Below are 26,130 nucleotides of genomic sequence, written 5' to 3'. Positions count from 1 at the left end.
TGTCAATCTCGGGCAATTGGCCCTTTTGTGGCCCCTCTGATTGCAATGGAAGCAAATCAGGTCTGTCATCTGTACTGCAGGGGCGGGGGCCGTACAATCCTTGCCAAAATGCCCCACCTTGCCACACTTATAGCAACCCGAACCCGACCCAGTTCGACAAGCTCCTTCGTGTGACCGACCACATTTCTCACAACGGTCCCGTCCTGCCTGGCCTTTCGGCCTACCGTCAGATCCCTTGGGCTTCTTCCCCGAAGCCCCGGTCGTCAACCCCTCCACTGCCTTCCTCTTCTGGACGTGCTCCAGATCAATCTCCCTCTCCCTAGCCCTGGCAATCACGGAATCCAAGGTAGGGCAAGCTGAAAAACTAACATGCTCCCGAATGTCATCTCGTAGCATATCATGGTAGCGGGTCCTCCTCATATCCTCATCACCCGCATACTGGGGCACCAACAATGCCCTCTCCTGGAACTTGGCGGTGATCTCCGCCACAGTCTCCGTAGTCTGCCTCATATCCAAAAACTCCCTGGCCAGCCGTTGAAGCTCCACAGCTGGCGCAAACTTTGCCCTGAATCTGGTCACAATGTCCGACCAAGTCATAGCCTCAATAGCCGAGGCTCCCAATGAGTCACCAACAGACTCCCACCAATCCCTAGCCCTGTCTCGCAAGCATCCTACTGCATATCTCACCTTCGACCCCTCTGGGCAGAAGCTCGTCAGCTGTGCAGACTCAATGTCTGCGATCCATCTCCTAGCAGCAATGGGGTCCTTCACCCCATGGAAATCCGACGCACCACTTCCACGAAAGTCCTTAAAGGACAGTGTGCGTGTACCCACCTGGCCAGAAGCCATATCACTCCTGAATGACCGGAGACGATCCTCCATTAGCTCAACAATCCCCTCCTTGATCGACCCGAAGATGATAGGGGTTGACTCAAGGATGCCTCTCGTGATCTCAGACGCGATGAACTCGCGTAGCCCGTCATCAACCTGCTCGGATCCCAAACCCGAGCCTGATCCTGATCCTGATCCGGAACCTCCTGCTCCAAGTAGTGTGGTCACCATACTGAAAATACACGCATAAAGGTCAGGATCATACATATACTCGAGAGATCTACCACACTCTCCAAGGTTCCAGATTTCATCTAGGTCCTCATTGATTCGAGTACGGGTCCTATGCTTTCAGTAGTATGGGCCCATACTACCTTCCACATCTACCCGTTCTTTCCCCAAGGATTGCTTTGACTTCACTAGGTCCCTTTACCGATACCCCTTTCCACTAACCTCATCCTAGGCTTCCCTAGGGCACTCTCCGACCTACTCTCCACCGTCAACTGCACAGGAGCCCCTACCATTTCCCCCTAACTAACTTGCAGGTACTGTTACATATCCACTCCTTAGTTAGTTGGAAATAGCCAGACCCCCATAGCACAAAGCAAGCAACATTCGTGCATCGAGTAACCAAATCAGGCATAACCTATACAGGCCATCCTACTGCTGACTAAACGGTCCTAACATACAGCTCATACAATAGGCATATAAGGCATCCTCCTAGATCCTTAGCCCTAACTAGCATGCAATTATCAGAATCATATATCAGGCACACAAGGCATCTTCCTAGATCCTTAGTCCTATTATAGCATGCGATACTGAATCAAAGCCATAAAGCATAACATAACATGCATGGGTATTTTGGGGAGAACTTACTTGAGCCCGGCCGGTCACATGCATCACACACCTTGTCTTTCGTAAAATCCTTCTGTTTAGATTTTTAGAAAACCATTTTATTGCAAAAGTCTTTTAGCCCCTTAGTTTGAGTCCAGACACCCCCGAGGGCGTGTCTGAATCCCTCAAATCAGGGCTCTGATACCAACTTGTAACATCCCAAAATTCAAGCCCAAAAATTTCATTTTTGATTAATTAATTCATAAAACATTCATTAGAAAATATTGTATAAACACGTCATCTCAAAACCAAGTATCATATTTGTAACCCACAACCATGAACAAATGTCATATCAGAGTACAATCCCAGAAAACACCGTGCGGAAAATCATATGTGTGTGTGATGCCATGCTATGCCGCCGACTCCTTCCCCTTAGATGAAGAGGTACCTGAAACCAAAAACTGAAACCGTAAGCACAAAGCTTAGTGAGTTCCCCCATCATACCACATACCATACAGTGACATCGGTATCTTTCAACCGGTAATCATCATCGGTATCTTTCAACCAGTAATCGTCATCGGCATCTTTCAACCAGTAACTGGGGACTATTCCACCCCTACCACTAACATACAATAATAAGATATAATCATACAGTCAGGCATATCCGGGTACTGACCTACCCCTCGGTTCTAAAGACCACTATCAGGGAAACTATCCCTATCACGTAACATATCATACAAATATAACTCATAACCAAACGCATACCAGACCAAGATAAATTATCACAAATACAATTATCTTCTAAATACTCCTCAATGGTGGGCCGGCATTGTGGCCTTAGACCCACCCCTACTGGAAGGTAACTCACCTTGTAGTTGCTGAACTGTGCGAGAATCCTCTGACTGCTGCCGCTGGTGCTCCGGAAATCCTCCGGCTATAATTCCCACAAAACACTTAGTCAGAAACTGAAATCTACCCTTAGGGTAAAATGACCATTTTACCCCTTGACCAAGTCAAAGTCAAAGTCAACTTCCAGTTGACCTGACTCGCCAAGTTGGCTCGCCAACTCGCCGAGTCCCTATCCTTCCATCGGACCTCATACCCGTCTCTACTCATCGAGTTAGGCGATGAATCAAAGAGTTTTCCTTCTAAATGAACACCGACTGAATCCACATCCGACTCGCCGAGTTGTATGAACAACTCGTCGAGTTCATCATCAACTGATACTCATGTCCTGCCCTGACACGTGGAGTTGTATGAACAACTCGTCGAGTTACTCTTCATCCTATGAACACGTTTTGTCCTCGACTCGCCGAGTTGATGAACAACTCGCCGAGTACCATGAAGATTGTCTTGGACTCGCCGAGTCCGTTCATGCACATGCCGAGTACCAAGAATTCCCAGAACACTTTGCTTAGTCCAGAACGTTGGGTCACTCCCCAGGACTCCTAAAACCCTTCCACACTTATTGGTCCTTATGACCCTCACTGATATGGGACCAAAACCCTTGGACTCGCCGAGTCCAGGAATGGACTCGCCGAATCGATCACGTCCCTTACTAAGAACTTCGATTTCTGATGTACAACACTTAACCAAATGATAGATCCAGGCCCCTAAACTCGATCTAGCACGTAAAGCTACAAACTTTACGTGCATGCATGGGACATTAGAGCTTAAAAGGCTCTAAAATGGTTCTTTTGTTGCATGGGGCCTTCCTTGGTGCAAAAGCAACCTAGATCTGACTTGTGACTCATAAAATGACATGATACAAAAGCCCAAACCCCCAACCATGTTTACAAACATGGTTGGCCACCAAAAATCGCTTATAAAAGCCCTAAATCACCTCAAAGAGGGATCTAACAAATGAATGAGCAAGGTTCAGACTTTATACCTTCCAAAGACCGCAAATGATGAACCAAACTCGAATCCTTCAGTCCCCTCTTGATCCTTCTATGCTCTTCCTTCTTCCTTGAGGTTAAAACTCACAAGAATCACTCAAAAAGCCTTAGATCTTCTCAAAAACGGCTAGGGTTTGCTAAGAGGAGTGTTTGGGAGCATAAAGGGGGAAAGGAGGGTACATAAGGTCGTTTAAATAGGGTGAAAACCCCTGGATTAGGGTTTTTGTCCAAACATCGGCTACTCGCCGAGTCCGCAACTCAAACCCCACGCCTCATCCTGTTTCTACTCGGCGAGTCAGTCCTTCGACTCGCCGAGTCCAAGGCTAAAATGCAAAAATAAATGAAGATTTAATAACATAATACATACCAAGAACCAGGTGCTACAATATGTTAGTGAAAGAAAATACCGTGTTTGCAGATTGGTCTTTAGAAATTGTCTTCTCTTCTACGATTTCATTCTTTTAATATTTGTGTTGAGTACTACAGACCATAACCACACCAAAATTAACAACTTTAGTATTTATTAAAAACAGGAAATATTTTTAATTAGGAAGGAAATTACAGAACTAACCTTCATGGTTTCTAGATCTTTTCATAGGCCCTTCACTGATTGCATGCAACTACATTTATAAACATCATTGGAGGTACCATCCAAGAACTCTGAAAGTTGATATCAATTAAAATTATGCACATAAATTTAAATTTTTTATCCATGAAAAAATTTGATTTACAAATACCCCACAACAAGATGTTTAATTGTAGTGATTTTTTATAAAAATATTGGGTTGTAAGAAACTAAATACATAAAATTTGGTTATATTGATGTAATGGAAAAAAAAACAAAATGGAAAGAATCGCATTCTCAATGAACCATTCCATTCATTTTATGATTCATGCATTCCAAACACTACTTAAGAGAAAAAAAAATTAAAGTAAATTTAACCCAAAAAAAACTACAAAAAAAAAACATAATCCTAAAGAGGTAAATCCTTTTTAGGGTTCAAAGGAGGTGTCTCGATCTCTTGTCTATGCAAAAGACAAAAATACCCTTTGTTTTGGAAAAAATTAATAAATAAATAAAAAGATGCAAGAAATGAATACCATTATTTGAGTTGTCAAGTCTTTGAGATTTTGAACTACGCAATTGAGAAGCGAGTGAATAAAAATCACTTGAGGAATGTCCTGTTTGGTGACAATAGTTGCAACTACTCTGCTGCTGTTGATTATTATTACAAAAATAATTAAAAAAAGTTTGGCCCATAATCTAAAGATAAAGTTACAATAACTTTCAAGGAATAAAATTTTACTCACTGTGTTATCTGGTAAGAATGCTCCTTAATCAAATACATGCGCTGACCCGTTTGCTACCTTGAACTACAGTACCACCCTCCAAACATTTTGAAGTTACTAAAAAGGAATCCTGAAACAAACAATATGAAATAAGTAAATCCACGTCTACTCTACTATAATGATTAAAACAAGAATTAAGTACATACACTTTTGGAGAAGAAATCCTTTTTCTTTAAATTTGAGCACCTAAATGTTAACTCAGTTGTAGTCTTTAAATATGAGCTTTCCATTGATTTTTGAACGGGTGGTGTTGGTTGACTCTATTACATTTACAAGATACATGGTCAACAACCAATTTGGTTTGGTGACTATCTACATACAAACGACATCAACATTATATAAAAATCAAAACTTACAAATTTCATTACATATAAGATAGATAATCTGATAGCAATTTGTTTCATCTTATTCCCAAGAAACTAAAAAAAGAAAAAAGATAGATTGTTCATACCTTAGAAAATGTACAAGTAGCCTCTCCCAGGAATTGTTGTTCATCCAACTTAAATGTCTGCAGAACAAACATATTACTTTGAGTGTCAAATCTTTGAGAATCCACTTTTAAAGTGGATTCAGCTATTATATTTGCAATTTGCACAAAACAAAAGAGAGGTATAGTTCGAATTTTGAGATCAAAAGAACTAACTTACAAATTGAAATCGGAAAATAATTCTTCAACTTTTCAAAAAAATCAGATAGCTACCATAAACTTTGTAACATACACAAAAAATGGGAAATCTTATGGTGTCAAAATGAGTAATACATTCCATTTCAAGTTCAAAGTTCCAAAATTAGGTCGTTGACCTTAACATATGACAAGACTGGAATAGGCAGAACTAGAATATGAGCATGATGAGGACATTCATGTCTTTTTGCACAAAATAGAGCAGTACATAATGGTTAAAAGGTGTTGATGGAACTTATAAAGTAGGTAAGAGTTTTAGATACCTTCAACTGCTTCCTCTGCTACTTTTGAGTGTTGTTTGACCAAGTCTTCCTTGATACTAATACTCACAAGAGCTGTTGATAGTTTCTGGGATAAAGACTTGACACCACCTTCAAGTTCTTCCTGTGGTAGTTCAGAATTTGATGTGACTTCGGGTGACAGAGAAATTTGATTTGAATATATCTTTTGATGATTCACAAACAGATAAATATTAGATTTTAACCAACACTTGACAAAGCAGAAATCAACAAAGAAAAATATAACAAAACCAAGATATCATAATTGGTCTATTTCCACAAAAGTTCTGAGGCAACCATATTCTATAATTAACCACATAGAATTCAAATTGCAGGGGCATTAGTTAATCTTGATTTGTCTAAGAACAAAGAACACAAGCATTATCTTATTTGTGTCGCAAAAATCAACACATATTTGACTTTGAAAGTCAAACATGAACTAATTAATTTCCAAATTCAAATTCGATTCACAATTACAAACAGTTTTACATTCTTACTCAAATTGTTCAAATCTTCATCTTTCCTTGTATTTCGATATAGAGGAATAGTTGTTCAGAAATTGACTACTTATATAAATTATTCTTGGAAATTCAAAAAGAAATGCAAAAATCAAATCCATTAAGAACAATTATAAAGCTCATACTCATATCATAGTGTACCACTAACCAAGAAAATTATATTATAATTTATGATTACAACAATTTATAAGAAAATACCAAAGATTTATCAAAATACATAGATATTTGATACCTTTCCTTGAATACATTTCCTCCCATTTTCCACTACATGAATGCTTGAGTCCATAACTGCACTTATAAGTGGCTCCTGAAACAAGAAACCAAATTCCTAATGGTCACAGTAGGTATTATTCATATACCGAGATACTCAAATATTAATTTCTCTCTGTGGACTATGGGATGTTAACTCTTGAGATATCACACAACATGAACAAATCTCTAACTTAATAGCTATATCCTTAACTTAAAACTTAAACACTGATCGTACAAAGAAGATATGAATAGAGAATATAACAGTATTAGAAGAAAAAAAAAATACCGACAGTAGGTCTAGACATTATGGAAATCATGATTGCTGTCATTTTGAAATTGAGCCCCTTGTCAAATGCCTACACCCAATACCAAATTCATATAAGTTCATATCTAAAACAGAATTCGTATGATAATTTATATAATCCAAAATATTACAATTACCCGGAAGTAGAAATTGGGGTTAAGATAATCAATATGAAAATTCTCATTGACTAAACATTAAAAATCATAGAAATTCATCAAGAGAGACCGATGGCTTTAAATCATAATAAAAAAAACAAAATGTGTGTAAACAACGAGAAAACCCTAGGAAAACCAGAATTAAGGAGTTAAGGAAGGTAGTGCTTAGAAAAATGAGTAGTGATTTGTGCTAAAAATGAAAGAGAAGTAAGAAAACTATATGGAAATGAAACTTACACACTACAAGAAACCAATATAGGAAGCTGATGAACTACTTTAGGTTTGCTCGAGTTTACGATGGAGGATATCCAACAGATCGAATAGCGTTGGCAGGGAAATGGCGAGTCAACGAGGAAGGCAGACGAACGAGATGAAAGCCAACAAGGATCTGATTTCTGAAGTTTTCCTATACATCAAAGAGGGGCGGTGCAGGTGGACGGTGGTGGATGTGATTTTCCAAGCGGGGGAGGGATTTGAGTCGACGGGGGTTCGATTAGGGCATTGGGAGCAAATTGTGTAGAGTTTGGGAAGAAATTAGAGGGAAGGAAAATAAAAGCGGGGAATGAAAATAAACTGAGGGAATGAAAAAATAAAGAAAAGCGAGGAGTATAAAAAATGGACACTTTGATTTTCTGCGAGCGATTGGCGAGGGTAAGAAAAAAAGTCGTGTAATTTTTAGTAATCAGTCGTTGTTCTGTTAACAAGAGGTTTTAATTTTGCGACGGATTATCTAGGGAACGTTTTTGTCAATAAATTCTTATCATTCCGTTGTTGATCCCTCGGTAATACCTCTATAAAATTCTATAAGGATTTTGATCGAAATATTTGTGTGTTCCGTCACTGATCCCTCAGGAAACCGTCATTGATTACCTACTGATAGAATATGTCGCTAATTCCGTAGCTGAAGGTCATGTTTCTAGAATTAACAAGTTACACCTCAGCCCTCTAGCTTCCCGCAATTCACGAACAACAATCCATCTTCAATGTTTTAAGATCCGATTGATCCCTCCAACTATCTACATCTTTATAGTGAAAGACAAACTGTTCAAGCTAGAGCTATTAAATTCACCTTCCAAGTGTAGATTGAGAAATGTTAATTATCTTTTCAACATAGTATTTGATATATGTTCTCCCATTTGGGTGTGTTTGTGATTATTCCTTGCTAAAACAATTTATTTCATATTAAAAATTCATTTAATTAAATTGGGACATTTGTCGGCATGGAGACCCATTATTAATTCGCAAACCATCTCCTCTCTTTCACACACCCATTTCCCAGCTAATTTCCAAATTTGACACCCTTTTAGGTTTTTCAATTTTGGTTGGATGCATATTGCATGCCCACAAAATCTTTCTTTTCAATCAGCAAGAAATATTCGTTCATGCATTGCGCAAGCTTTGCATGAAGAATTTTCTTTAATTTTCCTCTTCATATATAAACATGGCCAGATTATTTAGTTTTACAACCATGAAGGATCGATGGTATCGTTATTTCTTCTCTTTCTCCGGCCTCCGATCTGTATCAAACGACCTTGGCGATGGCACAATCATGCATTGCTGGATCCCAAGAACCTACAAGCCATCAAAACCTAACCTCCTTCTCCTCCATGGCTTTGGCGCCAACGCCATGTGGCAATACGCAGACCTCCTTTCTTACTTCACCCCTAAATTCAATGTCTTTGTGCCTGATTTACTTTTCTTTGGTAGTTCCTTCACATCTAGGCCAGAAAGATCCGAATCTTTTCAGGCGAAATGTGTGATGAAGTTGATGGTGGATTGGTTTGGGGTGAGGCGGATGAGATTGGTTGGGATAAGTTATGGTGGGTTTGTTGGGTACAGCATGACTGTGCAGTTCCCGGAGGTGGTGGAGAGGCTGGTGGTGTGTTGCTCCGGCTTGTGTTTGGAGGAGAAGGACTTGAGAGATGGGTTGTTCACAGTTTCCAATGTGGAAGAGGCTGAGAAGATTTTGTTGGCTCAGACGCCGGAAAAGTTGAGGGAATTGATGAAAGTTTCTTTTGTAAAGCCTGTCAAGGGAATCCCAAATTACTTTCTAGCTGATTTCATTGATGTAAGTTTATTACATATTTACATCTATTTATTCTTATAAGAATGTATACCTCGTGGAAAATATGTTTCTTAACGTGGTTGTAACTTGAGTGGTTATATTTTATGCTCGTATATTGTGATCAGGGTCTAGAAAATGAGAATCTTAAATGGTTAAAACGAATAATGAAATTGATACGTTTTTTGCATTTGTCATTTTGTAACATGTAGGTGATGTGTTCGGAATATTTAAAAGAAAAGAGAGAGCTTATTCAATCAATCCTCAAGGACAGACAGTATTCAGAATATTCAAGAATGCCGAAGGTTAATCAGGTTTGAACTTAGAACCTTTTCTTTTATGGTACTAAATCCTTTTTCAAACACGTACCTAAACTACAACAAATTCAACTTTCAGTAGTCTTCAATGATTTTGAGCCCATTGTTACAAAAAAACGTGGTATAGTAATGCCATCCTTGTTTTTTTGAAAAAAATAAACTGATTTATTATTTGTTGTTATATATTACTAATTAAAGATAATACCACTTGGTTAAAATCCGAAATGTAATTGTTAGGGTCGATTATATGAGATTGTTACACTTTGTTGAAAATGAATTTGTTTATTGTGCCGAATCAAACAGCCCACATTGATATTATGGGGAGAGAAAGATCAAATTTTCCCTCTGATCCTTGGTGAAAGATTACTTAGGTGAGTTCAATTTAATCATAGTTTATGGTTTCCATTTTTATTTTGCTTTAAATAGGGTCATGATTATTCATATATATGTTGCGTTTAATAGACATCTTGGAGAGAATGCTAGAATGGTAGTCATTGCAAATGCTGGTCATGCAGTTAACCTGGAGAAACCCAAAGAATTCGCAAAACACCTCAAAGACTTCCTTCATGATGATTCTTTTACCTCATTTAGTACTAGTTCTCGTTCCTTCTATAGCTGCATATCAGAAGATGAATTACGCTAAACTCTCAGTGGTGAATGCAAGATTTTTCAGTTACAGGTTTTGAATTATAAGTTATTCAGGATTTAGTACAATCTTGTTAAGAAATGATAAATAATATATATAGAAAAAATTGTAAGAATACATGAAGGTGTGACTGCCACATGGTGATGGTTATAAGGACCATAGTATTTCCTTAGTCTAAACAGTAATTTTTAGGACGCTTGTTTTGTGTCTAGAGATCGTTTTGCTATAGTGGTTGTAGTGTCGCCATTCTTATCTATCCTTTATATACATAATTACGTACGTATATGGACAATGGAGTATATAAAGCCCATGTATGTATGTTCATTTTTCTGCATTTTAATCCCTTCTAAATATTAACGATTTCTTGATTATGTTCATGTTTTTATATAATAACTATGAGGGTGTCGTATTCTACTTCGAAAATTCATTGATTCCCTATTAGATTGAGCGTATAGTATAGAGAAAATAAAACATTGAAATGGATAAATGTTTGAGTGTCGTGTCAAATATTATCCTTAAGTAATAATCACTAAACAACTGTTCCATCAAGAACAGTTTCACTCTAATACTCTTATTGTTATAGTATTGAGGATGATCCAAATACATTTCAAAAGCTTATGCAGTATCAAGATGTAATATTTTGGAAGGAAGTAATTGACGATGAAATATCATCAATTCTTGAAAATGACACTTGATTGTTGTCTGATTTGCCTCCAGGTACTAAACCACTTGGTTTCAAACAGATTTACATAAAGAAAATGAATGTTAATGAGACCATTGACAAGTTCGAAGTCTGATTAGTCATTCAAGGTTTTAAACAAAAACTCGTTGTTTGACTATTTTAATATGTATGCTCCTATTGCACGTATTTCTACTATTAGATTGTTGATTGCCTTGGCAAATATCCACAATCTAGTTATTCATCAAATGGATGTGAAAACAACATTTTAAATGGTGAACTTGACGAGGAAGTTTACATGAAACAACTAGAAGCTTTTGTTATGCCCGATAAAGAGCATATGGTTTGTAAACATGTCAAACCTATGTATAGGCTAAAACAAACGCCTAAACAATGACATCAAAAGTTTGGTGAAGTTATTTTGTCTTCTGGTTTCAAGATTAACCAATGTGATAAATATGTTTATAGTAGATTTGATGATGCTACTAGTGCTGGAGTGATCATTGGTTATATGTAGATGACATGCTGATTTTTAGTACCGACCAAAATCAAGTGGATGAAACAAAAAAATTGTTATTGTCACACCCAAAAATTTCATGCCAAATTAAAACTTTTTCAAAACATTTAAAACCATTGATCATTACAAAGTTTGTTTTCAAAATATCTAATATCAGAGTTTTCCCAGAAACATAAGCAAATCATGAGGAGTTGTACGATCATGCATTCGCCTTACCGCGATCCCCTGATATACCAGAAACAATAAACTGAAACTATAAGCCCGAAAGCTTAGTTAGTTTCCCCAAAATACCCATACCCACAACAATACACATATAATCATAAACAGCATACTATGGGTCCAATCAACCATCGAGTTGGAATACCCCAGGCCCACAACCAACAGGTTGGAATGCCCACGTACTATGAGTCCAATCATCATCGGGATGGAATACTCACAGCCCACAACCAACAGGTTGGAATGCCCAGGTCTATTGGCTTTCGTACAAAGCAGACAAGCCTCAACCGCCAAACAAACATGTGCACATATAACAGATAATCACATAACAGTCTATAGACAACAACTGATCTAACGGATCATACCACATATCACATAATATTATTCTACCCTCTACGATGCCGAACTAACAGTTCATACTAGCATAACCTAACCTGATAGCAATGTAAAGGGTCGGCCTTGGTGCCTTAGACCCTTGAGTATAGTGAGAATAACTCACCTCACAGATGTCGCACTGAAGTGATAGGCTTAAACTCACGAGTCACCAACGTGAACTTCGGCACCTATAATTACCATAAGACCTTTTCCATAAATTTCCCAAATTACCAAAATACCCTCAGAGTTCAACTAGTCAACCCTTGGTCAAAGTCGAAGTCAACAATCAAGGTCAACAGTGCATGTTGACCCAACTCGTCGACTCCTCCCTGAACTCGAGAAGTCGTGAAATCCTTGATTGACTCGCCGAGTTTCCCCACAACTCGCCGAGTTCATACGTGTCCAAAGGTTGGGAAAACCCTAGCAGACTCGCTGAGTCATCCGACTGACTCGCCGAATCCCTTCGATCCTTCACCCATACAGATGCTTTTTAAGCCATGCTAAGGCTCCATATTGTAGATCCAGCTTCCTAAGGCATGTTTATCACGTAAAGTTGCAAACTTTACATGCATGCAAGGTGATAATGACCCAAAACAAGCTAAAGAAGTGGCTTAAGGTAAGGGAAAGGTCATAGCTCAACAAAGATTGAAGCTTTATGACAAAGAGGGGCCAAAGGAGTCTAGATATGAGGTTGCAACCTCAGATCTTGACCCGAATCGGAGAACCACCACACAAAACCCTAAAATCCCAACCCATAATGAAGAGATCTAACTAAGAGAGAGCCAAGGTAACAACTTGTTACCTCCAAAATGATGCCAAGACAGAGAAGAATCTGAATCTACAACAGCCCCTTGCTCCAAACTTCTTGAACTCCAAGCTTTTCACTCCAAAGATCCCTCTTCCAAGCTAAGGAGCACATAATTGTAGAGAGCAACCACGAATTAGGGTTTCTGAACTCAAGAGAGGTAGTAAGAGAGGCTAAGGGGAATAAGTGGTCCTTAAATAGGGTGCAAATCCCCAGAATTTAGGGTTTCATCTGCCAGCTCCTACTTGTCGAGTCCCTTCTTGGACTCGGCGAGTAGGTCACTAAAACACGCGGGCCAACCCGCTTCTACTCGACGAGTAGGGCAACCAACTCGTCGAGTAGACCTTGAAAACAGGAAAATTCTTATAAAATCGATACCTTAGAATTGGGGCATTACAGTTATCATCTAAGTTTTCCATGAAATATTTGGGAGAGGCTGATATAATTCTTGGAATAAGAGTTAAAAGAATAAAAAAAAGGCCTGGTAATAATTCAAAGTCATTATATTGAGAAAATTCTTAAGCAGTTTAATTTTACCGATTGTTCTCCTATGAGCACTCATATGTATCCAAGTGTGAAATTGATGGACAACACTGGAACTCCTATTTCACAATTGGAATACTCTAATGCCATTGGTAGTTTGATGTATGCAATGACAAGTACCAGGCTTGATATTGATTTTGCTATAGGAAAATTTAGTAGGTACACCAAGAATCGTAATGCTCTACATTGGCAAGCAGTGAATAGAGTGTTTAAGTATCTTATGGGAACCATGGATTATGGCTTGAGTTACTTGGGATATCTTTTAGTTTTGGAAGGATATCCATATGCAAGTTGGATAACCAACCTGGAGGATCATTTCTCAATGTCACACCCTTGAACCAGGCGGCGGAAATGTCCGGGGGGCTTGTGCGTGACTTCATCTTGAAATATCATTACAATGAATATAAATGAAACATGATATCATCATTATCATGCATATCAAATACAACCAGCATTGTTTACATCAAGTACAATGTTACATGTTCAAAATATTTAATGTATGTTGATAACAAAATATAATAACTTCCACCATTTCCTGCTGACCTTTCTTCTTAACGATTCCCTAAGAATACAAGTTATTTTAAAAAACGTCAACATATATAATGTTGGTGAGTTCATAAGCATATTTGAACGAAAAGTTTTGAATTGTTAGTATACATTAGAAAATACGATATTTTCTGAAAATGGTTTGAACGTGATGTATCAAAATCAAGTATTAATGCATGTGCGTTTGCTGTAGTTAAAAAGTATCGATAATAAAGATGTAATCTAGATAAAATCCTATGTTTTCAATGGTAAGTAGAAGGTAATGTATAATTGTATTAATCCCAGAAAATCTGATATTTTCTGCTTATATGAGTATTGATGTCATAAAATTTCCAAGACCGTGTATGGATGTATGTATGTTTTTAGTATTGTTAAGATTAGTATTAATATACCAAAATCTTTGATGAAGTTAGTCTCTAAGTGAGCCGTTACAACCATGCTTGATAATGACTAATTCGCCTGTCTTGGCGTTTTCAGGCACCGGTTTTTTATGTAGGTAAGGTTTGTCGCCCTAGACTGGCCTAGTCTAGCTATAGCGAACAACTAAGGCTTGGGGTGTCACCCCGTATAGATCTATATTGTTGTTGTAAGTCCCCAATATGCTTGTGTATCAATTAGATCCATTTGATGGTTCAGAATCCCAATCAAACAGATGATGTCAAATCAAAATAGAAGAGAAAGAGAAGAAGAATAAGTGAATCTTGAATGTATTGATCAATGGAATGATGCTCCTTACACAAGATTCACTTTCTCTCTCTAAAACACACCTTAGAATACACACACTTAAGCTCCTCTCTTCTCTCAGCCGTATACTCTCTCACATGCACTCCTCAGCTTATATATATATATGAGACATGGGCCGTGAACAGGTTCACGACCGTAAACCTGTTCACGACCGTAAACACATATACAGCCGGAAACACCAAGTTGTTTACGGTCCTAGACATAAAAATACATTTTCCTAGAAAATGTAAAGTATAAACCAATATTTTAAACCCAACAATCTCCCCCTTAGTTTATAGCTTTCTTTTCCAATGACCCAACAAACTCCCCCTAAAATGTAGTTGGCTCTTCTTGTCAGTCTTCATTGGGAGCTTGGCTTCAGCTTTAATCTTCAATTTCTTCACAACTTCAAGATGAATTTGATGAATCTTCAATAAATGACTTCATCTTGAGCAGTTGGGATTTTCTTCAGAATTTGACATTGAACGCACATTGGATGAGGAGGCTTCTTATAGAGATTCTTGAAAGATAGCGCTTTCAGCTTGAGAATCTTCAAAGAGAACATCAGAGAGAATGAATCTTCTGGATCACTTCAGCAGGTACAAAGATAGTAGCAAATTGATTGAGGAGGCTTCAATGCAATCTGTCACATAATCTTCAAGTGCAGCTTCACCTTGCTTCTGGGGTGGTTGAAAAATTGAATGTTGAAAGAATAATCTTCATTTCTTGCTCCTTCGAATGAAAATTCTTCGATGATCACGGATGAAGCCTTGACTCAGAAAATCTCGATACAATCTCCATGAGTCTCATCTACATCTGAATTCACTTTTCAAGACAAAACAAAACTAAAAGAAAACTTAAAACAAAATTTTTGGAATTTTCATATTTTCTGAACAGAGAATAAAATAGAAATAATACTATTTTTGGATTTTTAATTTTCTGATTTTTGTTTGATTTTTAAATTTTCTAATTTTTGTTTGATGATTTTTTTTAAATTTTTTTAATTCGCCCCTTGGTTTATATCTTTCTTTTCTAATTAACCCAACATATAAATAAACTCCCACTCTCCCTCCAGGACACTCTGGTTATAACTACAGGCTACGATCATACACTCAAAGGTGTCAACCGACAAGTCTCACTAGATACTCAACTTGTTCACGAGTAATGTATTTCACCAAGTAAAATGTTTACGTGCATGTTTTAAGTTTTCAAATCCAAAAGTATGTATATGAATATATGAGGTTCAATGGATATGTAGAAGGATAGTTAAGATCCACTAAGACCATCTCCAACCCATCTCCATTTTTTCCCCCATAAATGGAGTAAAAAATGGAGTAAACAGTGTTTCATCTCCAACCCTACTCCATTTTCTACCCCATTTTTTACCCCAAAAAGTATATTCTTGGAATATTCCATTTTTATAACTTGTATATATTGTCAAATACACCCCTCTACTAATTAAACTATATATTTATGATTAATTAATATAAATTAGTATATAACATTATATTATAAATATTAAATACTGTATTTAAATTATTATTAGTAGATAAAATAAACTAGAAATGTATAAAATAAAAATGAGAGGGACTAAAATTGACAACTAAACTTCACCTCCATTTTTGGAGATATGAATAGTATTCCCCCATATATGGGGGAATACTATTCATATCTCCAAAAATGGAGGTGAAAATGGGGTAGGGTTGGAGAAGAATGGGGGAATAAATAGAGTTTGGGGGTGGGTTGGAGATGCCCTAAGCATGTGATTTTCAGTCCAAGCCCAATTAGCATGTAAATGGACCACTAAGGCCCAATAAACATCTAATAGGGTAATTTAGGCCCAATAGGCATGTAAATGGACCACTAAGGCCCAATAAAATGTGATCCATAGTCCAGGCCCAAATTAACATGTAAAAGGGCCGCAAGGCCCAATAAACATGTCATGGAAGATATTAGGCCCAATATACACTTAAATAGGCCCCTAAGGCCCATTGGCTATGTAACGAGAGTATTAGGCCCAATAAAATTGTTATCGAAGTATTTCATCCATTCGTTAGTATACCGTTGTTTGTTTTAGCTCGAGGTATTACCAAGACAACCAAAAATATCTAATTTTTGTAATAGTGACACTTTTGGCCCACTAGACCGAAAATACACATTTTAGTTACATTTTTGGAAAATTTGACACTTTAGATCCCTTAAGACTAAAAGTCTTCAATTTATGGGCTTAATTCAAATATAATGACCATTTGTGGCCCATTTTGGTTTAAATTTTATTTTCGGACCAAAATTCATAAATATTTACAACTTCGGCCCAATTTTTATAAAAATAACAATTTTGGCCCAAATTCGAGGAAAGTGACATTTTCAGCCCCTATATCCATAGATTTACATTCTTGACTCAAATTTTGTATAATATGACATTTTAGTCCATAAAAACTAAAATGTTTACACTTTATGCCCAAGAAAACCGTAAGGCCCATAAGTTGGCCCATTATGCGAAAAATTACACTTTTGACCCTTTTAAAGTCATAAATATCATAATTACCCATTTTTAAAGTAATTTGACTCTTGTGACCCTTGTAAAAACCGAAAAATGCCAAGGAGGACTTATCTTTTTGGTCATTTGTCAAAAGTGGTCCTTTTTTAAGATTTTGTTTAGTTTCTTATGAATCTTCACATTTTTAACACATTTATCATCATATTAAGTTGTGTAAAGTGTTTTAGTTCTCAATTATCACAATTTTTGGTTAGAGTTTTCGAGATCTATAATGTTCATCACATAATCACAATTTAAATCAAGAAAACACACATAAGCATGCACAAATACATAGATCTAGCACATTTCAACTTGTATCCTCCCCCAAAACATAGTAAAACCGAAAATTAAGGGGTATGAACTCACGTTGCTTGTTTGTTCTCGGTCTGGTGAAGAAAAAAGTGAGGTTTCGGCCCTACCAAGCTTTCCTTGAGTTGATCTAAAGTTCTATGAAGTTTTAGAGTATGGATCATGAATAAATGTGGGTTAAGAAGAGATTTAAGGAGTAACTTGGAGTTAAAACTATATAGTTCTAACTAAAACTTACTAATTATGGTGAACTTTGATGACTAACCTCTTGAAACACATTCTAATTTTCGAAAATTTAAAGGAAGATGAAGGAGTTCTTGAGAGATTTCTTGTAAGTGTTTGAAGTAATATGAAGATGATGGTGTGTGTGTGAGGTCTCGGTCGAAGATAATAAGAATAGAGGGGAGGGGTTTTAAATTAGGCTATTGCTCCATTGCTAAAGTCTTGCTTAGATTCATGTTATGTAATTAACTTGGTTGTCCTCAAAATAAAAATGAGGTGTCACCACCTCTTTTCATGCAAATCTCCTATTTTTACATAGTTGGGCCGAGAAAGGCTAAGAAGAGAAGAAGGATGGGTGACTTGGGACTTACATGCTTGGTCATGGTCCTATGTGGCCCAATTAATTAGCTCTCGGCCCATTAGGCCCCTTTTATGGGAGTTCACGGCCCATTAAGGCTAATTAAAAAGGTTTAAGGCCCATTAGGGTACGTGGAGTCATTTATGGCCCAACGAGGCCCATTAGAGATAAACTAAACCATTTTAGGCCCACATGGCCCAAAATATTAAGTTTTGTAAATGTGGGTCCATTTAGAGCCCATTTAAGGGTTCTAAGCCCAACATAGTCAAATTGAATGCTTATTGGTCCATTAGGCCCAATAAGAAAATCCTAGTCCATCATAAACTTGAACCGGGATTCTTAGGGTTTTCAACCCTTAGTTGACTATTTGAAACATTTTGTGTAGAGTTTTGAACTTTACTTGTGACTCTTGATTAAGTTGGTTGTCATTGATTGAGCATAGTGCATGATATCGAATAAGAATTACATGTGTCACAATAGATGATGTTTACAAGAGTACATAATTTCCTAGTTATAAAGGTTAGTTGTGACACTCAATGACTGGTTGGGTATTTTTGCATAGTGGAGGTGCCATTTCACGGGCTTCTAATAAGAAAACTTGCATTACAAACTTAACAAAGAAATTTGAGTTTGTTGCGTTGCACTCTGCTGGTAAAGAAGATGAATGGATAAGGAACTTAGTCTTTGAGATTCCTTTGTGGTCTAAACCACTAGCACCTATTTCTATCCATTGTGATAACGTTTCTACATTGGGCAGGGCCTATACTCAAGTGTGTGATGACAAGTGTCGACACTTAGGTGTCCAACATAGTATGGTTAGAGAACTAACATGAATGGTGTAATTTCTATTGAGTTTGTGAAATCGCAACATAATTTGGTAGATCATTTGACTAAGGGTTTATCAAGAGACTTAGTGCACAAGTATGTTCTTGGGATGGAATTGAAGTCCATCTAAAATCTATAATGGTGAGACACCTAATTCCCTTCTAATATGGCATTAGAAGTTGAATTCAATGTGGAAAGCTCACACTTATAGATTGGAACACATGAAGTATAGATACCAGTTAATGTGTTCGGTTCTGCAGTTGACCAAGTTGAAGTTTAACTTCTTAATAATTCCTTTGATTAAATTTAGAGTAAATTACATGAATGGTCCCTATGGTTTGGGGTAATTTGCGTGTTTGGTCCCTAACTTATTTTTTTAACTTGGAAGGTCCCTACTGATTGTTTTTCTTATGTGTTTGGTCCCTATTGTTTGTTTTGTTACGAGCTTGGTCCCTACCATACCTAAAAATAGTATTATTTAAATAGGAAAAAATGATGCGGTACGTAAGGTAAGGTGAGAAGTGTGAGATTAAGGGTGTGTTTATTTAAATAAATTAAAAAATAAAGAGAAAAATAGACTTTTTATGTAATACAGGGACCAAGCATGTAACAAAAACAAACAGTAGGGACCTTCCGAGTTAAAAAAAAATAAGTTAGGGACCAAACGCGCAAATTATCCTAAACCATCGGGACCATTCGTGTAATTTACTCTTAAATTTATGTGTAGATACATGGAAAGGAGTTACCTACGTGATTGTGAAGTGTAGCCGCATTTTAAGAGGAGTTGGACTTGGCTGTGATAAGATCATGATAAGACTAGGACACACGGCTTAATAATAGTGTTAAGTTGTATTTTACTACAAATTTCAATAAACTAGTATGTATATTACTTTCTGGTATTCAAATGGGTTGATGGATTCAATTCTTATAACACCTTGATTCTCGAATATTTGTAAGAGTATGATACTAAATGGGAATTCAATCATTGTGACCTGTTCATTTAAGTACTAGTTTGGTTTTGTGTTTGATAATGTTATGTTTGTTCAAGGGTTACACTAAAATGGGGGAGGATTGTTAGCGATTTTAGTACCACCATGACATTTTTTGTAATTGGAACTTACATATGAGCTCATGGTATTAATAATAAGTACTATAATATACGCTTGGGTATATTCAGAGTGCACGCATGTATAAGATTGAAATAGAAGTCGGTTTGACGACAAGTCGGGGTCTAGGGGCAGCGCCTCGAGTTCAGGGTTTCCAAAGGGGCAACGCCCCTTTCGCAAGGTCTCGGGGCAGAGGAACTGGTTGGGGTCCCGCTTGGGATTATCGAATTCTTGAGGCTACATAGTGAAAAAAATCTAATTCTTGAGGGTGATTATGGTAAAATTGACTAAGATCATCAGTTTTGGAAACAATTGATTTATTATTTAATTCTGGATTCCCTTGACTTGTTTCCAAAGGAACCCATGTCGACAAACCCTAAATCGAAGCCCTACGTCTCGTTTTCTATATAAAAGGCTCTCCACTTTGAAGAGGTGAGACCTTTTCTAGCTCTCATTTTTCTTCATATTAACTCATCTTCTAGCAATTTGTCTTACGTTTTCTATGCCTAGATTCGTTAGTGTCCCCTTGGAATTATACTAGGTTGAGTTTCTTGTAAGTGGGCATATGGTAGAAATATTAGTTCGAAAAGTGTTTACATGATCCAATGGGCATCCAGATCTCCACTATAACCCTACCCAATTTCTAATAGTGCATATAGAGAACGTCCAAATCTAACTTCATGTGAGGAAGTTATGATTTTTCGAAGTTTCAGTATAGTAGTATACGATACATAAACCGAATTTTAGATTGTTCAATTGTGAGGCAAAATAATCTAAATGAGAATCGAAGATCTCGTGAATAGGAATCTGTCAATATAAAGACAGTCGAGAACGAATATCGTAGGGAAGAGTTATGATTTTCATATGGACTTTAACAGTCTAAGCCTGTTAAATATATATAACTATAAAAATAAATTGAGAATTAGCCAACGGAGTTTAAGTGAAAGTTGTTGTACTCATCGGTAACTATGTATAGATATAAAGAACGTCAAAAATGGAGCTCGTACGAAGAAGTTAAAACTTTTTGAAAAACTGGAAAATTCATGTGTGTGTCACTTGGCGTGGCGCACAAACGTTCTAGAATTAGATGACTCAGGCCACAAAGAGATTGATAGGTGGCGGTATTTCGATGGAGGTACGCCATCCAATAGGTGTGGCGTGTCTAAAAAGGGTGTACTACGCGCCCCCTGTGATCCTATCTATATCAGTCGAATTCTCTTCATTTCTCACCCTATTCACTCTCATTCTCTCTGGAATCTTTCTAATCTTCGGAGTCAAAATTTTCCAGACTTCTAAGTACTTTAGCTAGGTTCTGGAGTAGTTGGCAACCCAACGAAAAGGAGCTTTTGGGTCGAAGTACTGCCACCGTAATTTCCCATTTTTTTGCTAGAAACTTTGTAAGCTAGTTACACTTCTTATGTTTAAAGTGTAACTTATGTTTAAGTTCATTATCATTATTATGAACCTATAAACAATATTTATTAGTGATTCCATGTCATAATACATATTGATCTACTTGGGGTTGATGTTTAGGCTAGATTTAGTGAGGTTTTTAAAGCGGGATTTCCAAACACTATATTATGTATACGAACTGCACCCTACCTTCGGTATGATCTTAAAGGGTTGCTTCTTATCAGCTATAGATCAGTAGACATTAGGATTATTGAGTAGTCTAGAATATCAATAGTCCCAAGAAAATAAGACTAATACTTAGTGATATTCATACCTTAATCATATCAAAGGAAATGCTAAAGAATTAGACAAAGCGCTGCCAAATCATCAGTCATCCAGTTTTAACAAGTGAGTTCATAGTTACTTTCATCTTACATATAGATATGAATTATTTACCTATTTAGATGCTATGTGTGCCTATTATCTATATTTTTAATACTTGTGCTCAATATAACTTACTTGATTGTACTATACTTAAATAAAGTATTGAACCATTTATCTTATTTTACCTAAAGTATATTAGGTAGTGAAGGGCTATAGAAAGTAAAATATGATGAGAGGTTATAGCCAACATGGTATTATTATACTACTAGGGATTAGTCATCTATTTGGGTATAGAGGATGGGCCGCAGACTATTCTAGACAAGTTTGGTGAACATGGATAGGCTTGCAACCTATAAGTGTTTATTAGTCATACAAGGGTAGGTTTACAACTTGTAGGTGTTAATCGATCATACATGGGCAGGTCTACCACATGTAGATGTAAATAAATCGTATGTGGATAGGTCGACCTGTAGGCATTAATGAGTCATACATGGACAAGTCTACGACCTGTAGGTGTCACTGAACTTTACATGGGTAGGTCTCTAACCTGTAAATGCTAAGGAACCTCATAGAGACAATACTATGACCTGTAGGTATGAATGAATTATTCATATGGGCACTCTATTCACCCCATTATTGTTTATCAACATATATTGCTAAGGAATCCCCGAGGCAGTATTGTTTACTTAACTATCCTTTAGGTTAGATCCCTTGAAGTCATCGGTTTAGGATCAGGGAGTAAGAATAATGAGAATAGGTAATCAGGTTATTTGTTTAATGCGAAATATATAATTTAAAACAAATTAATTATATTATTTTAGGTTGAAAACCCCATGTGCTCACTAGGCTCACAAGCCTGACCCACTCGGTTTCTTTGTATCACAGGTAGCAGTACGAATATACACAGATAATGATGATTGAAGACGTTGGGAAATTTGAGGAGTATAGACCATTAGTATAATAAGTTACTGTAAGGTTTGTAAAGACTATGTTTATGCTTATGTTTCTTGTGTCAGTTATAACATCCCAAATTTTTAATAATCAATAAAAAAACATTTTTTCGGAAACACTTTTATGGAACAAATTATGCATTTATAAAGAATACTTTGTTTTAATAAGCATAAAGAAAAGGTATAGTTTGGTCGTAAAAATACGGATGTCACAATATGTTTTCCGACATTGTTGGAGTTGTAACAAAAAGAAATGGGAGACAATTCTACTTTAATATGTTGGTTAACAAAGTGAATATGTGAAACCCAAACATCTAGGGTTGGAGTGTGGGCCCAGCACAAATTTTTCATGGGAATACACATGTTACCATCTAAACACCAAGACTTATTTTTGCATTGTTATTGGTTAAATCTCAAATCCTTACTAGGGACGCTCTAGTCATGCAAAACCATATGTTAAAATTTGAATTGCTACTTTTGGGTTTTCCATGTGATTATTTTTTGATGTGTTGTAAAGTATCATATAATTTCCTAAAACAATATTTTGGAACCTTGTTGGTCCCGAAGTTACATTCACAAAACTTGTACATTATAAATTATCACTTTTACTTCCCTTGCGTTAACGAACTTTCTACACAATTGGTATATAGACTCTACTAACTAAATACAATGTATTTTATACCAACAAAAGATATTAAACATCACAAAATAACCATATTATAAAAGCATTACTCATATATTTGTTCATCTCATACATACCATTTATTATTGGAAATATACCATAAACCATTACACCTTTTTAAAATGTCGGTTTGACCTTTTGAAAGATGACAATTTAGGTGAGTAACTACCTCACTATGACTCAATTATAGATAAGACCTCCAAATTTAGCTTAAAACTTAACAACTTAGTAGTAAATTTTCATAAATTGTTTTTCTTATCTCCATTTAATCTCTGGTAGAATTATACTTATACTTTACATCATAACAGGCTCCGAATAAATCTCAAATCTTGTTGAACATGATAGTTGAGGCTCCTACATAGTCCAAACTCCGATATGTAAATAATCAGCACAAACTTATATCTAATTAACCATACTACTTATATAGATGATTTACTAGATTTTATTCAAAAATTACTATTTGTAAGTAAGTACATGGTTTGAAAAAAATGTTCATGCAAAATATGTGATTCTAAGACTTGTGTGTGTATCGTATCCTTGTTAACAATTCTATTATCTGCGGTTGTTGGAGGTGTGGGTGAATGATTATTTAGTGTTGGAAAATTTAGGTTACTTGGAAAATTAACAATTTCTAAACCTTAGGGTTCATTTCAACAGCCTAGAGTAATATCATACACCCGCGGGCTGCAACGTGGACAACATATGTATTCATGTCTTACGTAATACTAATTTTTTAAAAGTAGCTTCCATTTTCATTGAGTCCCATGCTCCTAATGTTTCATGGATGACGCCTTAGATAAATTTACACTTACCCACAGAATATGTGTATTTTGATAAGTAACACCTTTGGAATTCGAATAAGGTGAGTAATACCTGAGACATAGAAGATGCAAATGGTACAAACCGCCCCACCATTTGTTGAGCGTAATGGACTTTTTTGCGTATTGAGCTAAGTAACCTTCCATAGGTCAATTTGCTTTCGGTTTCAATAACTTGGATGAAGCTAAAAGTTAATGCACCTATAGCATTGCCTGTGAAAGCCTGCAGAAAAGTCCTTACATTAATTTTGACCTCATATTCATTTAAGCCCTTTAAAACAATTTTTTTATCAGTTAAGCCCAAAATACTTGTAATCGTCTACACATTTAAGCTTTTACCTGGTAAACCGGTCACATATAGAATATGAGCGTTTTTTCATAAATATGAGCAAATTTTGTAGGTTTTCTTTGTGTGTGTGTGTGTGTGTGTGTGTGTATATATATATATATATATATTAATTTTCAGTATTTTATCTTATTATAATCTTAATATAATATTTTCTATGTGATATAAAATATTATCTTAGTATTTCTGTATTTGACTGATGATATTATCGTACAACCTTTTCTCTAAAGTAAAAATAATAATCGAAAAGTTACAAAAAATTATATTTTAAAAAAGCCTTTGTCAAAAAAATTATATCAGTTTTGTTAAAGTCACGATTTTGATCGTATGATCCTATGATCATACCTTTGTCAAATGATCGATCCTAATCATACTTGGATCGTTTTTGGGTAAGATAAGGTTGTCAAAAAAAAGACCGGATATTAAGATTGTAGGATCAATTGTAAGTTCGTTAATATTAAATTTTCTCTAAACAAAATCTAATAGTTTATCTTGCACTAACTAAATGCATCGAATATGAACCTTAAAAAGTTAAGTAATGTATCAGAAATGTATGTTTTATGTTTTAAAGTATTTATTTTGAACTAAAATGTTAATTGTGGGATGAAATATGAAATATATCTATTATGTTTTTAAATGTTTTGATGGGATCTTATACCCCTTGAATTGATCTTACAATCATGATTTTGTAAAGCGGAAAATAAACTTATATAGGATCCCGATCTTGAAAAGCTTTTGTTGATATCATTTGTCAGAAAATTATAATAACAATTATTTTTAGAAGAGAAAAGACTATGATGAAAGGATATTCTCTATCTAATAACGTGAATACCATAATATTAAATTAAGATAATGCAATTAATCGGGAACCAAGAATATACTAAGATTATACGATAATATTAACAACTACAATTTTTTCAAAAAAAACAAAAACAAAACAAAAACCTTAAATTTTGATCATATTTATGAAAAGAAAAACTGCATATTTGGTGGCCGATTTAATAGGTAAAAACCAACACATGTAAACAAATGCAAGTTGTTAGCTTAATTGCTACAAAATATTAAGATTTAATTTAATACCATGTCAAAACGTAAGAACTTTTAAGAAGAATACCCTAAAACAAATACATAATTAGTAGCATGTTTAAGTCTACAAACCTCACAGAAGAACGGTGAAAGGACACTAACAAACAACATTTGTAGCAACAATATTTGTCATTTTTGGTCACTAATGTTTGTGATTTCTTTCCTACACCCTATAATTCATAGTTTAATGAGGTAGTTGAATGATTTGGCATGCATAATTGACATTCAATATTGTTGAATGTCATGTTAGCAGCTAATGGATATGAATTTTAATGATCATTGAATTTTTTTAATAAGAAAATAAACCTTTTAATTATTAAATATATGTTCCATTGAACTTTATAGACTTCAACGCATTGTAAAAAAAGTTGAAAATTTTGTTTGGAGAGTAATATAATGACGTATCAATGTTGGAAAGAATATCCAAAGTCATAATTATTGATAATATTTCTAATAATAACATGGTTCTTTTGGGTTGCCTTTAAGACGCGTTTGAGAAATTAAAAGGCAAAAAAATAGGATAAATTAATTTATTAATTTGTCATATTATGATAAATAAAGTAGAAACTATTTTAGAATTAATTG

At 35.8% G+C, this 26,130-nt stretch overlaps 2 protein-coding genes across 3 annotated transcripts in view; one reads left to right on the top strand and one right to left on the bottom strand.

The window, feature by feature from the left end:
- The first annotated feature begins 8,401 nt into the window (after positions 1-8,401).
- On the top strand, positions 8,402-10,521 carry LOC145064837 (uncharacterized). Its single transcript, XM_079012206.1, has 4 exons — positions 8,402-9,167; positions 9,374-9,475; positions 9,782-9,849; positions 9,941-10,521. Exons 1-4 carry the CDS (start codon positions 8,541-8,543, stop codon positions 10,119-10,121), a joined length of 978 nt encoding a protein of 325 aa, XP_078868332.1. The 5' UTR covers positions 8,402-8,540; the 3' UTR covers positions 10,122-10,521.
- Positions 9,932-26,130, bottom strand: part of LOC145064836 (metacaspase-1-like) — a 32,032-nt gene continuing 15,833 nt past the window's right edge. The window contains exons 4-5 of one of the 2 annotated variants that reach the window (XM_079012205.1): positions 24,169-24,336; positions 9,932-10,093 (exon numbers count right to left, since the gene is read on the bottom strand). In XM_079012205.1, coding sequence (XP_078868331.1) covers positions 10,088-10,093; positions 24,169-24,336 — 174 coding nt within the window. In that variant the 3' untranslated portion in view covers positions 9,932-10,087. Of the gene's footprint in view, positions 10,094-23,351; positions 23,650-24,168; positions 24,337-26,130 lie in introns of those variants that run through there. The other variant, XM_079012204.1, reaches the window with a different exon arrangement.

The sequence above is a fragment of the Lactuca serriola genome, chromosome 7 (genome assembly GCF_051521515.1).
Source record: "Lactuca serriola cultivar US96UC23 chromosome 7, Lser_US96UC23_V15, whole genome shotgun sequence".
Taxonomy (NCBI): Eukaryota; Viridiplantae; Streptophyta; class Magnoliopsida; order Asterales; family Asteraceae; genus Lactuca; species Lactuca serriola.
Note: the sequence above shows the minus strand (reverse complement) of the source record. Positions and strands in the feature narration are given on the sequence as shown.